General features: G+C 40.0%; 1 protein-coding gene across 3 annotated transcripts; it reads right to left on the reverse strand.

The window, feature by feature from the left end:
• Positions 1-6,739: 6,739 nt before the first annotated feature.
• LOC149449778 (intelectin-1-like) lies at positions 6,740-15,710 on the reverse strand. 3 transcript variants are annotated; one of them, XM_089692738.1, is made up of 8 exons: positions 15,687-15,710; positions 15,426-15,495; positions 13,195-13,359; positions 11,689-11,909; positions 11,177-11,335; positions 9,628-9,748; positions 9,424-9,527; positions 6,740-6,970 (listed from the first exon to the last, which is right to left on the reverse strand). In XM_089692738.1, the coding sequence occupies exons 2-8, from the start codon at positions 15,487-15,489 to the stop codon at positions 6,818-6,820; spliced, it is 987 nt and encodes a 328-aa protein (XP_089548864.1). In that variant the 5' UTR covers positions 15,490-15,495; positions 15,687-15,710; the 3' UTR covers positions 6,740-6,817. The 3 variants fall into 3 exon arrangements, with proteins under 3 accessions (XP_089548864.1, XP_089548863.1, XP_089548866.1); XM_089692737.1 differs by having other exon boundaries at positions 11,689-11,936; XM_089692740.1 differs by lacking the exon at positions 11,689-11,909 and adding an exon at positions 12,456-12,562.
• Between the last annotated feature and the right edge of the window lie 794 nt (positions 15,711-16,504).

Raw genomic sequence — 16,504 nt, forward strand, 5'->3', positions numbered from 1 at the left:
CTTCACCTGAGCAAAGTAGACAAATCTCATAAATCTATGCTAAACGAATTATATTTTGCATACATAATGAGACCAGCAGAACAATTCATGGTACATGATAAATATAACACAGAATCATGTTGAGATTACAATAAAAGTATTCAAACATTAATAATCAGGGGGTTCCTGGTAAAAAAAAATTATAGACATAAATAGTCCTGTTACCAGTTATGCCTCAGAGGTACTTCCAATATAGGACTAGTCTCTCTATGATCTGTTCAGTCTTTATAGTTTCAAACCAACTCTCCTTCCTCAGATTATAATAACTTGATCCAATTATTTAAGTTGGAATGGTTAGACTGTGATCCAATCAGCCTGATTTCACCTTTTTATAGTTTTAAACCAACCTTGCATCCACAGACTTCCACGGTAATTTAAATATTTGTTTTCTGGAATAGTGATAAAGAATTATCTAGCATATTAAATTGATATATTAAACAAGGGGTTGCATTGAAGGCTTTGTTGGGATTTTGTTGGCCTACCTGCAACGAAAATTCCTTCTTTCCACTTGCATATAGGACGTTAAGAACAAGGAAGAATGAGATCTCCTATGACGTATGTCACAGAGACGGAAATAAGAATAAAAATCTTTCAAACAAGGATGAAGACAGAAATAAAAACTTTTTTTAATAGAATGGGGAAGGGTTAGAACCTTGACAGATTTTTACTGATGTCTGTGTTCTCATTAAAATGATATACCCTCCGTTCCGGATACTTTTGTTTTATGCATGTAAATTGATTCTGCTACACTGGAAATATGCCATTTCACCTTACCTCCAACATTTTTTCTGTCTGGTTAATACTGGACATTTCTCCAAAAATTTAATAAAGTATGGCAGCCCAGGATGGATATCTCTGAGTCCTTTTGGGAGATTTCTATGTCCCAACCTTCCTAATTTCTTCTGTACAGTATTGGTCACTGAAATTGAGGTCTGTTCCTCTGTATTGGTTACTTGTTCACTGAATGAACCTATGCAGGATAGTGGCACTGGAGTGTGTATATGAGTCTGTGTATGCATGCACTTTATCTTCTGTTCTGATTGTAATCACTTTAAGACATCTGGTACTGTCTCCTATTTCTACTATAGGGCTGTGTGAAGTCCCTACGGTCAGTAAAAATTTGTTAACCTCATAAATACAGTACTTATATTTACACATTGCACTAATTTTGTACTTCTGATGATCCTTTACTGATTCTTTAGTATACCTGTGCAAAAAACTTAAACAAACACCTCTTATAAAAAGTTGATAGGGCCACGCTTCCTCTCTAGGTGATGGGTGAGAGACAACACAGCCAGTATTTCTCTAGAGGAACTTCCCCAGTAGGAAAATAGACCTCAACTAACACCCAACTATGGTTAAAACCCTTCTTTACTAGGTAATGGAGGAAGAAAGTTTTGCCAGGAGATATAAAATGCACAAACTAATGCAGATCTATATTTAATAATATATCATTAAATGCATTTTTAATGCAAGCAGTGCAGATACTTCAAGATGACTGAGTAATTACTCTCTTGCAACCCCCTGTAGAGCAGCACTCTGATTAAAGTGGTTGTAAAGACTCAAGATTTTTTATCTTCATGCATTTTTTGCATTTTTTTGCATGAAAGTAATAAACCTTCTGTGTGCAGCAGCCCTCTTAGCTCTTACCTGAGCCCCACTGTGATCCAGTGATGTGCACGAGAGCATTTGCTCTCTGGGGACTTTCCCTCATCATCAGCTGAGACAGCAGCAGGAGCCATTAGCTCCTGCCAATCACAGCCAGTGAGGCAATGAGGAGATAGAAGGGGTGGGGCCAAGCCAGGGCTTTGTGTGTGAATGGACACGCAGAGCAGTGGCCCGGGAGCGAGCCTGAATGGGTGCCCCCATAGAAAGCTGCTTGCTCTGGAGGCACTTGGCAGGAGGGATGGGCCAGGAGCACCAGCGGGGGGACCCAAGAAAAGGAGGATCTTTACACAGAGCAGGTAAGTATAATATGTTTGTTATTTTGTGATTTTTAAATTGCCTTTAATATCACATTAAGAAAACTGTCAACTCTGCTGCACTGCTCATGTTCTTACAAAAGACATGCTAAAAGGAGGGCAGATGAGCTAATCAATTTGCTGCTTTCCCTGTCCTGTCACAAACTGGGGGGAGGAACAGAAACGAGGAATCTGCAGCAGAGAAGAATCAGTCTACTCGCTGATAGGAATCAGCCTGTGTCTGTAGCCCCTGTCCTCGTTATTTTCATCCTCAGGCCTGAGAGAAATAAAGCTCCAGACACCAAAGTGTGCAAACTAAATCTGTGAACGTTTCATGCAAAACAAGAACGAGTATACAGAACTCACTGGGTGTTGCTTAATCTTAGGATGACCAAAGAAATATTACATTCTTATCAATATAGTTACGTGAAGAACAGAAACTGCAAATAGTTGAGGGATACCATATAAAGTAGTTCTGTTTCATCGGAAATGGAAACTATTCTTAGAAACGAGAGAAGAGTTACAAAAACAAAACTGTTTACACATTTAGAAATGAAGGCATTATACAAAATGGATGACAGTTAATAAGACATATTTCCTTACAGTTCCTCTCTTTTGTCACATAGTGACAACACATCAAGTTTCACAGTTGTTGTTTCCAATATGCATCCAGGTTCTTTAAAAACTTGTTAAAAATGCACAAGCAGAGTTTAGCAAAAACATAAATATTAGTAAAAAACATAACACAATCAGCATACCTACTTTCTTAAACCATCGAGCTTGTAAAGCATCTACCTGGGCTCTATGATTCTCAATGACTTCATAGTAGTCTGGGATCTCAGCAGATGTGTTATGTATCCATGTACAACACTCATAGTCAGTAGTAGACTCACACAACTCGGTCATTGATGTACCCATTTGTTCTATTTTCATTTCATTCATGAGCACCTGTTTCCTCAATACAACATTCAAAAAAATTCTGTAGTTGTTTCCTATGTATTTTTTTTTCATCTATTCTTAGTGGTATTTACTTGTACAAAGTTACCATCCTCATATACCTTCCCATTGACATTAAGTTTAGATTTGCTACAAAATTCTTTGCTTCATTTGATTTGTTGCCTAAATGAAAACACCATTCAGATTCCATCATAATGCCCAACACTTCAAATGTAGGCCTTGTAGTAACATTTCTAAGGATGATATTCAGATTACCAATAAACATTGATGTCACATTTTTTGGTGCAGCATACAAAAGATTGTTCACAGTTTCAGGGTGGAGCATACTGCAAACCCAACAATTCTTGATTCCCAAGAGCTTAGCATACCTATACTTAAATTTCAATAGTGACATGTTTTCAGTCAATGGTCTTTTCTGCAAGAATGCCAAGGGCTGCACACATTGACCCACACAACATGTGGCACATTACTGTGCTTAATAAACAGTTACAGACTGCCACCCTGCCTGCACAGCTGTTACATTATACTGTATTGTGTACTGGATAAGTTTACCTAGAAAAGGATGATAGCTTTAGGGTGCAGTTCTAGAGTAGCAATAAATATTCAGATAAGTACTTTGAAGATGACATGGAGATAGGTTCCATGCCAAAAGCAGCTGACAATGAATTGGTTGGTCTTAAATATCTCCTAGTTGTCAGTTCCAGATATATTGATTCAGAATATGTTTCTTTCAGCCTTTCTGTTCCATAACTTTGACTTACCCTATGTAATTATGTTGTTTGGTCTTGTAATTGTGATACTAATGCTAGCTAGTCAACTATTGTAGGTAAAGAAAAGTGGTATAAGACAGTTGGGCTACAGAGGCAGGGGATTTAAAGTGAAACTTTACTCATAACAATTGATAAAAAATAATGTTCTTTAGCAAGGAACATACATTTCACATTAATGATTATGCTTCCAAAATTAGTGTGTGCTGTAAATTGTCTCCACTATTGTTCCTGTTTCATCTTGCTGGAGGTTGCCACTTTGTTGAAGCCCAGAGCCCCTGAGCAGCAGTTAAAACAGGACTAAACTCTCAAATCCATTTCACCCAAGATAGCTGCCATCTGTTTGATATGCAACTGCCATGGTGCTGTACATACTGTATGATCAGATGTAACACCAGTCATTCAATGGTTTGACAGTTTGGTTTAGAACACAAGCAAATGTGGCAGTTAACATGACCAGGGGACTAAAGATGGCTTGATCCAGTCACATTAAACCAATACCTACCCCCCATCCTTAACCTTAGTAACCACACTGACAACAAAATGGAGTTAATGGCCCACAAATGGCCTTTTATTACAACCATCAATAAATAACATTTAAATAACAGAAACACGGTATAAACATACATTTTTCAAGGTCCCAATAGGCATCAAGAAGACAAATACTTGCGTCCTGCTTAACTAGGCCTCCAGCCGCAACAGCATTGACTCGGAGACACCACCGCAGATACCCCCACCAGAACAACTGGAAGCTGTACCTCAGACGGGTTCCTACAAAGTGTCTTTTCTTGTGCCCACATTAACCAATGAGGACCTTGCACCCCGCCAGACGATCCCCAGCACCAACATGGCACAACCACCACCAAGACAAACCATAAAACAACAGGCGGGCGGGAGGGAAGTTTGCCTTGTAAAAACTCTCTTCAGACTGAAGACCCCCTGCCACATCCTGTTAGACCACCCCTTGTAGCTCCCCCCACTCCTTCCTGTGATCACTGTGATCAATGTGTCCGTAGGACACAGATGATCACGTGATGTGGTAAAAGGCCCATCACAGCAGCCTTTTACCACGTGATCAGCTGTGTCCAATGACACAGCAGATCACCAGGTAAATACAGTTGCCGGTTATTGGCTGCACTTTCCTCACACTGTCACAGCGTGAAGATAGTACTACAGAGAACCGGCAATTGTCAGCAAACAGATTGGCACTGATCATCAGGGCACCAGAACGGAGCTCATACTATTCCCCCTCCCCTGACTTCTCTATCAAGATCAATAATACAACCATCAGTCCCTCCCCTCATGTCAGGGTACTAGGTGTAATCCTAGACTCCCATCTGTCTTTTCAGCCCCAAATCCAATCGCTGTCCAAACCTTGTAGACTTCACCTCCGCAACATCTCCAAGATACACCCGTTTTTAACCTCTGAGACCACTAAGCAACTTCTTCACTCCCTTGTTATCTCTCGCCTTGACTATTGTAACTCCCTCCCTTGATTGGCCTACCTAATCGCAGGCTATCCCCTCTTCAGTCTATCATGAATGCTGCTGCCAGACTCATCCACCTTACTAACTGTTCCATATCTGCCACCCCTCTCTGCCAATCCCTCCACTGGCTTCCCATTGCCCAACGAATAAAATTCAAAACATTAACAATAACATATACAGCCATGTGTAACTCTGCCCCAAGTTACATCACCAATCTTGCCTCCAAATATCACCCAAACCGTACTCTCCGCTCCTCGCACAACCTCCTGCTCTAGCTCCCTTGTCTTCTCCACCCATGCTCGTCTCCAGGACTTCTCCAGAGCCTCCCCCATCCTCTGGAACTCTCTACCCCAATCTATCCGACTATCGCCTACTCTGCCCACTTTTAGGCAATCTCTGAAAACCTCTCTTCAGGGAAGTCTATCCTGCCTTCAGCTAATAATGGAATCTTCTATTCCTCCTATCAGTTCATTCCCCACAGTTATTACCTTTTGTTCTACCAGCCCCTCCGTCATAGATTGTAAGCTCCAAGGATCAGGGCACTCCTATCCCTCTTGTATTAAACTGTATTGTTGCTGTATTGTCTCCCTTTATATTGTAAAGCACTGAGCAAACTGTTTGACGCTATATAAATCCTGTATAATATTAATAATGATAAGTGCCCAGCAGTGCCGCCCACCTGTGCCCATCAGTGCCACCCACCTGTGCCCATCAGTACCCTGCAGTGCCATCCACCTGTGCCCAGCAGTGCCACCCACCTGTGCCCAGCAGTACCTAGCAGAGCCACCCACCTGTGCCCAGCAGTGCCCTCCACATGTGCCCAGCAGTGCCACCCATCAGTGCTGCCCAGCAGTGCCACCCATCAGAGCCCAGCAGTGCCACCAGTCAGTGCCCAGCAGTGCCGTCAGTGCCATCCATCAGTGGCACCTATCCGTGCTGCCTATCTGTGCTACCTATCCGTGCCAACTCACCAGTGCCCATCAGTGCTGCCTATCAGCGCCCATCAGTGCAGCCTTATCAACACACATCAGTGGAGAAAAATTAACTGTTTGCAAAATTTTTTGTTTATAGCGCAAAAAATAAAACACAGCGGCAATTAAATACCACCAAAAGAAAGCTCTATTTGTGTTAAAAAAAAAAAAAATTTCATATGAGTGACCGCGTAATTGTCATTCGAAGTGTGAAAGCGCTGAAAGCTGAAAATTGTCCTGGGCAGGAAGAGGGTATAAGTGGTTAAACAGTATAGGCACTTATTTTGAATGTTTTACATAGCTATACCTGCAAAAATGGCCAGAATGAAGTGATCTAGCAAGACTTAATTTTCTGACTAAAGTTCCACTTTAACTCCGGCCTGACTATAAGCATAGCTTTACACACACTGCTTCCTCTTATTCCTTTTAAAATTAAATGATTTGTTTATGTTGATTTTTTTTTTCTTAAATTAAAATTTTTTAATGCATATGTTTTTATTAAACCTAGCAGCTCAAAAAAAGCCATTGGTGTATGTATAGACAAGGAGTAAAACAGGTTTACCACAAAAATGGTATTTACTTTATTGAAGTAAACAAAAATTGTTAAAGGAAGAACACGGACAACTGTTTTCAGATTAACGATAGAACAGTAGGACAGCTGCCTCAGTAATTTCCTTGCTGGAACTCCATCCACTGCGTGTTCCATAGCCATCCCAGTCCAAGGCTGCAAAGTCCCCACACTGGCGAGGTGATCCCTCTGGGATGTATCCCCCTCCTCCAATGCAGTGCTAAGAAAGAGTGAAAGAAGTATGAAACATTAGGAATTAGAGGTATCTTGTACAACGTAGAACAAGCTTCAAAAGAAAAAGTCCTGTGAACTTGGAGCTAGTAGAAGGGTTTATGCTGGCTAAATTCAGGGAATGGTTTTCATGTGCTATCTTAATCAAAAGGCTTTTTGTTGCAAATAAGTTATAGTTGTTCCTATTTTAAAATAGATCAGAAATGGAATTTTCATAAAACTACAAAACAGGAGAAGGGCTGATGGCTGCATCCTATCCTTCAGCTACAAGGCCAGAGTCCTCCTATGTGGTACACGATAAACAGATCTTGCAGTACTTGTGAACATTAGGCATTACCTGCTACTGATCTGTTCATTATTAAAGCCTATGCAGATATTAAATGACTGAATATGCACAGTTTTTACTTGTATTGGATCTTTCACAACATGTATGCTATTTTACTTCTGTTTTTCTGCAGGCCATTAGGGGTAAGTTTTAGAATTGGTGGTTCTATTGTGTTGTCCAAAACTAATGTGTTCCAACTAGCAGAAAATATTTAAATATTGTATATGATATGCAGCCATACAAGTCTTAAAGGGATTATTCTTCAATGAATGAATATTAATATTATCAATTTCTTTTTAACTTTTTTCCCACCCACTTCCCCCGTGCATCCAAAACTGTTTGTATACAACCTCTTTTTTAACTATTGGTTCTTACTAGTATATGATGTACAGCAATGGCTTCTATGCCTTTATGTTGAAAAAATATCTACATGCCAACTGGGCCAATTCTAAGGCTAAGGTCACACTAGCTTTGTTAGCAGGCGTTAGACAGTTTTTAATGCCCCTCAAACGCCTATGAAAATTCTACATGGCAGCACACAGTGCTGTTCACACTGAAGCCTTAACGTTGCGTTGTAGCAAAATTGACGCCTCATGTCCACTCAGGAGGAGTTGAAGCCTCCCATTCAAGTCTATGGTGACACTCCTCAAACGCCTCGCAGACGTTTGCGGGGCATTTGCGACAGGGTTGCAAGGTGGTTGCAGAGTGTTAATACCATTAAACTTCATTGTAGGCGTTTGTGGTGTGGTTTTAAGGCTTGGCAAATGCCTATCAAATGCCTCAAGAATGCTCATAGGGCATTTGGGGAGCGTTAAAAACACTTCCCAAACGCCTGTCAAACGCTATAGGGGCGTTTTGGCAAGCATTAGAAATTAGTCAAGTGTGAACGAGCCCTTACACTTTTCACATACATTTGAAACTCTAAATGTTTTGCTAGAAAATTACTTAGGACCCCCGAATATTATATATATATTTAGCAGAGGCCCTAGAGAATAAAATAATGGGTGTTGCAATTCTTTATGTCACGTAGTATTTGCGCAGCGGTTTTTCAAATGCATTTGTTTTTAAAAAAAAAACAAAAAAACTTTAATTAATTTTATTGCACACAAACACAATATAATATCTATTTTTTTATAAAATCTAAACGATGATGTTACATCGATTAAATAGATACCTAACATGTCATGCTTTAAAATTACGTACGTCTGTGGAATGGCACCAAACTACAGTAATTAAATATCTCCATAGGCGACAATTTAAACGCCTGTACAGGTTACCAGTTTAGAGGTACACAGGAGGTCTGGTGCTAGAATTGTTGCTCTCACTCTGACATTCTCGACAATAGCTCACAAGTGTGGTATGATCACAGTTTACATAAGCGTGTGGGACTTACTTATCGTACTTGCGCAGGGGGACAGGGCCTCTTAGCTTTTTATAAATTTGTATAATTTGTTTTACTTAAAACTTTTTTAATACTGTCTCTTTATTTTTATTTAAATTTACTTTATTGCAGTCACAAGGGATGACCAATATCCCTTGTGACAGCATGGGCCATGACAGGTGCTCTTTATGGAGAGATCTAGGGTCTGTTAGACCCCCAGATCTCTCCTCTGGCCTCTAATGCAACTGATCAGACACAAACTGGTCTGACCGACTGCTTTCCTGGTCATTAACGACCAGGTAAACTAAGAGCTGGAACCAGAAATGAAGAAATCCTCATCGCTTCTGGTTCCTGGGGTCACAGAGAGAAAGTCACAACATCAGTTCCTCTCTCTCTGTGTAGTGCAACTGCTGCTGCACGTCGCAGCGGTCCCCAACTCCCCGAACAGAAGGACCGCCCGCAGAAGTGATCAACTGGATATTCAGCCACTTTAATTACTTTTGCTAAAAAGTCCATTGCATGCTATAAGTTTTGATGCCTGGATAATGCCCGCAGGATAAGGCACCATCCTGGTATAATCACTTCACTCGCAGGATGTTATATAACGTCCACTCGGGGATAAGTGGATATGATCCTGTAAATAAAAGTACTGTAACCAGGAAAAATTCAAAGTGAACAGTCTATTTGACTTTAGCAAATCAACCTGTGTCAGTATTAAAGAAGTATTAATACTTACATGCTCTACATTGCAGCCTGTCACTTTCATTCCAGGGCATAAAGCCAGGGGAGCTCTTTCTGTGTTAATAGCTCGGAACTGAACATAGCCAGCAGTGAACTCTCCTGTACCGAAGAATGGAGTATTAACGTGTTGATTATCATGTCACAGAACTCATATATAGAATAACACATATGAAAAAATGGATATTTATCATGATCTTACTTGCTGCGTTTGGTGAGTAGTAAGCTGTTGTCTTATCAGCACTTCCAAAATCATACACTACAGGAACAGCAGGTCCATTGTGTGCCAAACAGGCTCCAATATTGTACACCAAAGGGTATTTCTGTGAAGAAGATAAAAACATTGACTGAAATCATTGATAGGTAATAACAGAGCTTTTTTTCTCAAATAGGTAAAGGAACTCCCGCTTTCTGAATCACCCCTTGTCTCTGCCCCTTACCCTCCTCCAAGTACCGTGCCTTATTTCCACCCCCTACCCACCTCCCAGTACTACCCTTTTTAGTGAATACAAAACCAAGTATCATTTTGTGGTGCTAAGTAATTTGTATGGAATTTGTTAACGATAACAAGAAAAGTAGTCAAATAGATCCCCTTCAGCCAGCAACAAAAGACCCCTCTCTGGTAACAATAGATTCCATCTACAATAAACCACCCCACAACAAAATATCACACCAACAACAATAGAACCCAGCAGCAACAAAAGATCTCCCAGCGACCATCATCAATAGATTTCTCTCTCAACAGTAGATCCCTCCCAACAAAAATAGATTCCCAATCAGCAACAATAACACCCCCAACCCAGAAACAATAGACCCAACTTAGAAACAGATCCCCTCCAGCGTCAATTATCCCCCAGCAGACAGCATCAATAGATCCTCCAGGACTCCCCTTGCCATGCCATACATTCAGTGCTGGGTTGCCCTGCATTCCTGCTGAAAAACCCTGGTTAATACCTATATAAACTACTCAATACTCTTGTAATAATAGAACTACGTTATCCATGGTGCATAATGCACAGTGACAACGCAGTTGAGAAAAACATTGTTCTAAATATCCTGTCAATAAATTTGTCTAATCTGTTTCCTGAATAAGCATAGCATAAAAACAAATATTAAAATTAGCAAATAATCCATTTGTATTTAATCATTAATATACGATATATTAAAAAAAATTGCCTTATTTATTATGTAGAAAATGCAATGACTATGTACAAGTTTTAATTTAACAACCAATCAGAATTAATGGTTTACTAATCTGGCTATTGTAGATGGTAATCTGAATGTCTGCTATCTATTTGCACCGAGGTCTAATGAGCAAAGCGCAATAACCAAATTCAGTAGCTAAATTCAGGTGCATTACAAAAGAATGGCTTTTGACTGGTGCTATGGGTAGGGACTGGGTTGGAGCTTTGCTCCCCACCAGGGGCGGACTGACCATTCGGGCACTGCTCGAGGGCCCGGAGTCAGTAGGAGTTCCCATAAGATGCCCCTGGTACCTTTCATAGGCTTTTTTGGGTGTGCTTTGAGTCTGGGTGAGGACACAGGGGCCCCATGATCCCCTAGTGCCTGGGGGCCCCATGAGTTGTCAGTCCGTCCCTGCTCCCCACCCTATTATATTTCATAAACTCATTGGTTTGAGTTTTGATTGCATAAGAACTTGCATGGTTCATATATTACAAACAACTTTGACAAAGAAAAACCCTTTGTGTTAACAGCTAGATAATGTCTCTTATTTTCCACAGAATGCTTACCTTGTAAAGCTGGAAGAGGTTTCCACCCTCCTGATTAAAGAAAGCATTGTCGGTGCGATATCGCAACAGAGATGAATTCCTCCACAGAGACAAGGGTGTGTTATTGGGAACTTGCCACAGACCCAGGTCTTTGGCAGTAATATCATAATATCCAGGATTCTAAAGCACACATTATTTAAAAACAGATTAATTTCTATATATAGACATTATTAAGTACAGAATAAATGGAAGCACTCTACAAAGTTGCCCTAAAAGTACTTTTCTGAGCTATCTGGTGAGTAAGAATCAGACTGAAGTCTACTTGAAAACTGATGATTGTGTAATTCTATATATATTTTGTGACTGGCAGTCTTCACATTAATGGGTATTTTGTTAATGATTCTGTGAATAGTACACAGGCCCTTGCCAACAACACAGCGGTAAGCATTTACTAAAAATATCTTTTAGTTGCCTCATTGTGAAAGCTAAACTAAAATAGTTCTATTTTTTTTTTATATATTTAATTGCAATACCTTGTAATCATCACTGGTTGCACCATCTGGTAGCCCAAATGTGGCATAATTTTCCCAGTTTCCATCTCCTGCTGGATTACTGGGGTTGTTTCCCTGCTGGCTGGACCAGCGGTCTCCTGTTGTGCATTTCCCACTCATGCTGTTTTCGTGTACGCTTGCCACGAGTGTCCAACCTCCACCATTGGTTGTCATATCACAGAAGGTCTGATAGACCACTCCATCTTTAGAGATAAGCATGTAAATTCCATCTGAAATAGCAGTATATTAAACTGTTCAGAATTTGTACATTAACTAAAATCCACACCCAGTATAAAAGGAAATAAAATGATTGTAGAAGATGAGTTACACATGCGCTGCCTTAACCTTTTATCATTATAATAAAAAGCAGCCATTTTTCATATGTTTGCCCTATCTTTGCCCTTAGTCACTCATTTCTACATGTGTGCAAATGCAACCTTCTCCTGGCTGTTCTCATATAACAATACTGTCACCTCCTCTATAGTCTATTGTGAATGCAGTTATAATACCCAGTTATGTGTTCAACTACCCCTCATTTGCCAACCATTTGTACCAATTCCTCTACGGCAGGGGTGTCAAGCTCAATTTCATCATGCACCACATCAACATTATAGTTGCCCTCAAAGGCCAGTTGTATCTGTAAGTTTAGATCTCCATTGCATCCCACTGCCACTTACAACAGATGTCAAGAGCCCCTTCATCATGAAGAGTCCCCTATTCTCCTTTATATCACAGTGCACCCCATTTACCTTGTGCTTCCAGGAAGAAGCTGGGGGCAGAGCTGGGAAGCAGAAAGTGCAGGGTCTGGAGGAGGACCAGAGGAAGGCTGGAGTCTGTTGCCGGAGTCTGCTGAATGCTGAGACCAGAAAAGACGGAGACAAGAGAGTGCTGCAGCTGCACAGAGAGGTGCAGGATCTGTAAACAAAGTTCTGTCCTCCTATCTGTTGGCAACTGTTGAGATGGGGGGGGGGCAGAAATGAGCCTCTCTGTGGCTTCACAGAGAAGCACAGGATCTGGCGGAAGAGTTCTATTCATCTATCTGCTGCCAAATACTGAGACAAGGTGAGGGAGGAGATGAGGGGGGTGCTGCATCTGCAGGAGAGGTGCAATGGTTGTATGAAATGGCCTGGCGGGTCAGATTCTATGGGACTCCAGTTAACATATGCTCTGCCTTTTAAAACACTTCACAATGCAGTTTTCTACCTTAATATATGGTATTGGCTTTACATTTTTTTTCAATCGTTCTCCCTTTTTGTTTCTCTCTGGCAATTCTTTGCTCTCTGGAATTCTTTCCCCTAACTTGTTAAACATGTTGCCACCTTTAGAAGTGAATGCCAATTATTTAACTTGAAATGTACATTATATAATGCATTGTAATATATGACCCTTGCTTTACTGGATCAGTGATGATCATATAGTCGGAAAGCATATTTTTGCTTGTCATACTGTATATGTATTTGCACCATGACATATGAATGTGTATCTCACCTTTAGCATATTTGTCTGAGTTCTTGATTTCCTTACAGCTTCTGTATCCATCACTACCTCCAGTAGGGAACCTGGAATCTGGTACGATTCTATTTGCAGAGTCATCATCCCAGCATGCCAACAGGTTTAGGATGTTCTGTTTCTTCTCAGAGATAGAAGCATATTCTAAGAACAGACACAGAGACAATTAGGGAAACAGAAATATTCCTTCCTGATTTTCTGTTCGATTTTTGGTTGTTTAATTATATTCCAACATATATTTATGTACTAATCTATAATATTTCTTTCTATTCCATATGGCTAAAAATGTATCTTTTTTTCAATACTAACATGTACCATAGTCATTGCTGTGCTGTAGAGAGGCAAAGGTACAGAAGCCTTCAAAATGTTTTATGTTGCCAGAATGTCTTCAGCTAGAGTAATAAGAATTATCACAGTGAACATAAAAATTAAGGACCATTATAAAATAGAAACCTTTGGTTATAATTTCCAGGATCTGAATATATGTTTCAGATATATTTTTTATTTATTTATTTTTTATTTCCATGTAATACAAACAATAAACCATTTACAAAATGCCGTCAGTAGGTATGGAATTTTGGCACAGAAGGAATACCATACTGTACATACAATAAGCAACACGTACTGTACAATGAAAATTAGGAATAGCTTATTATCTTCTGATATTTGTTTTTATTTTCTGAGCAGATATACAGTATGTTTGTATTCATATACATTGTATAGTCTGGCATTTTTAGACTTTTTTTTTAATCAGCAAGGCATCATATCATTGTCATCTTTCACACCCAGATCTCACTCATGTTGTAAATTATTTGCCAGATCAAAAACAAATGCCAAATTGGCTAAAAAAATTACATTTACATGTATTATAGTGTTTTAGCAAGAAAAATGTTTTTACCATTTTGCATAAAAAAGTCAATGGGGTTGATTTACTAAAGCCGGAAAGTGCAAAATCTGGTGCTGCTGCGCATGGTAGCCAATCAGCTTCTAACTTCAGCTTGTACAATTAAAGGATAAGTTCACCTTTTAGACAAAAATAATAAATGCACATTTTTTTGCAGGTATAAAAAAATGTGCATTTATTATTTTTGTCTGCAGGAGCCTGGAAAGCATTGCACCAGCGATCAGTAGATTGCTGATGCCATGCAGGTCTCCTGCAGACCTGTCAGAATATCTGCTTACCATATGGGATGTACGAGAAAGCAGATATTCTGATAGGAAGCTTCAATGAACTACTATGGTGCTCCACAGGGCTCTGGTAGTTCATTGAAAACTACAAACCCACAGCTGCTAAGGCTGCTGGGAATTGTAGGCACTCATTCACAGACGTTTGTGAATGAGTGATGCGGCTGTGTGGACGGAGCAGTGTGGGCGGAGCTGTTTTCAAATCTGACAGATAGTAAAGAGAAATATCTCCCCGTACTATCTGTCATGGGGGGGCGGCAGTTGTGGCAGTAGCTATGGGAACATGTTACATATTCCACTCTAAAAATGGATGGAGCATGTAAAATGATCCCAAAGGTGAACTTATCCTTTAAGCGTTGACAATAAAACCTGGAAGCTGATTGGTTTCTATGCAGAGCTGCACCAGATTTTGCACTTTCCAGTTTCAGTAAATCAAACCCAATGTGTAAAACATTGCTAGTATGCAAAGCACACTAGACTGATGGGATGGAGTCCTTAGATTTCCATATTTACAAAACCTTGTAGTTGAAAATATATTGAGGCTCCATGCACACTAGTGTTTTTTATAATCTAAAAAAAGCTAGAAAAAAAAAACGCTGGATGAAAAAAAGCTGATAATAGCATTTTTGTGTCAGCTTGTAGTAGCATTTTAGTAGCGTTTAGAAGCGTTTGGCAGCATTGGAAAAATCTGTTAGGAGAGTTTTAGCAGCATTTTGAAGCGTTTAGGAGTTTTTAGCTTTTTTTCTGCTGTGAAAACGCTCCGAAAAACTCTACAAATTTTTTTTTTTCTTTTTCTAAATGAGAACATTTGAAAAACACTTCTAGCATTAAATAGTGTGCATAGCTAACACTATTAGCTTCTAGGAGCAGAAAAAAATGCTAGTGTGCATGGAGCCTGAGAGTTTTAGACCTTGCCAACAGCAATGCTTCCAGCACAATAACAGACCGACGTTTAGATGCCAGAATAAAAATATCTGAGCACCTCTTATAGATCATAGCTTATTCTACACAAGGAATATACTCACCACACTTGTTAGCAAAAGCTGTAGCAAGTGCCAAGGAGAGGACTAGAAGACCGTGCACCAACATCTTCACCTGAGAAAATAGACAATTTTTTTATAAATGTATGCTATTGCAGTGTACTAACATGGTCATATATAACATAGAGAAATAAAACCATAAAAAAGGAATGCTACAGATGGTAATATGTCATTAGTAAGCATTAAAAACACCAAAGCCCTGGGTTCCTGCTGAAAAAGAGTAAAGGACAGAACTAAACTCCTTACCGGAGGAGTCTCTTCCAATATGGGACTGGGGACCTCTGATTCGTTCAGTTTGGTGTCACCTTTTATAGCTTTTTTTCCCTTAATAACCCACTCCACAGTATTCTTCCACACACTGAAAAAACCTGCTGGAGTTGTGTTGATTGATTGATTGTGATACATTTTCTAACACAATTCATTTGACATATTTAGGCTTTGTTTGCATCTTGTTATTCCTGTCTAAATTAGTGTGTTTAATAGATTAGTTAGGCATATTTGATCAATAGGTTCCAGACTTTGAGAATGTTTTTGCGGGTATCAGTGACTATAACGGTCAGTTTTTCATTAACAAACAGCCCTGGCTTGACTGACTGGGCTGAATTGTGACCACTGTAAGTGGTATGTACAGCAGAGTACAGGGGTCAGTAATATGCAAGGCAGTGTACAGAGATCAGTAGTTGTAGGGCAGTGTACAAGGGCCCGTAGTTTATAGGGCAGCATACAAGGGCCCGTAGTTTATAGGGCAGCAGACAGGGGTCAGTATTTTATAAGGGGTAGAATACAGAGATCAGTAGTTTGTAGGGCAGAGTACAGGGGTAAGCAGGGACTGCAGGGAAGAATACAGAGATCATCTGGGCAAAGTACTAGGGGTCAGCTTGGCCGAGTACAATGGTTCAGCAGGGCACAGTACAGGGGTCAGTAGTCTGCAGTGTGGAAGCAGTGGTGACATACTGCTATTTGTTCTGGTTCTGGTAGGCCGATAAATCCTTTTCTCTGCTCATTCCGAACTGCTTCATATTTTATTTCCTGTTTTGCAGCACTGTAGTAAGTGCCAAGATCCT

The sequence above is a fragment of the Staurois parvus genome, unplaced genomic scaffold (genome assembly GCF_062004578.1).
Source record: "Staurois parvus isolate SC_StPar_1 unplaced genomic scaffold, SC_StPar_1.0 ptg000604l, whole genome shotgun sequence".
In the NCBI taxonomy this organism is placed as follows: domain Eukaryota; kingdom Metazoa; phylum Chordata; class Amphibia; order Anura; family Ranidae; genus Staurois; species Staurois parvus.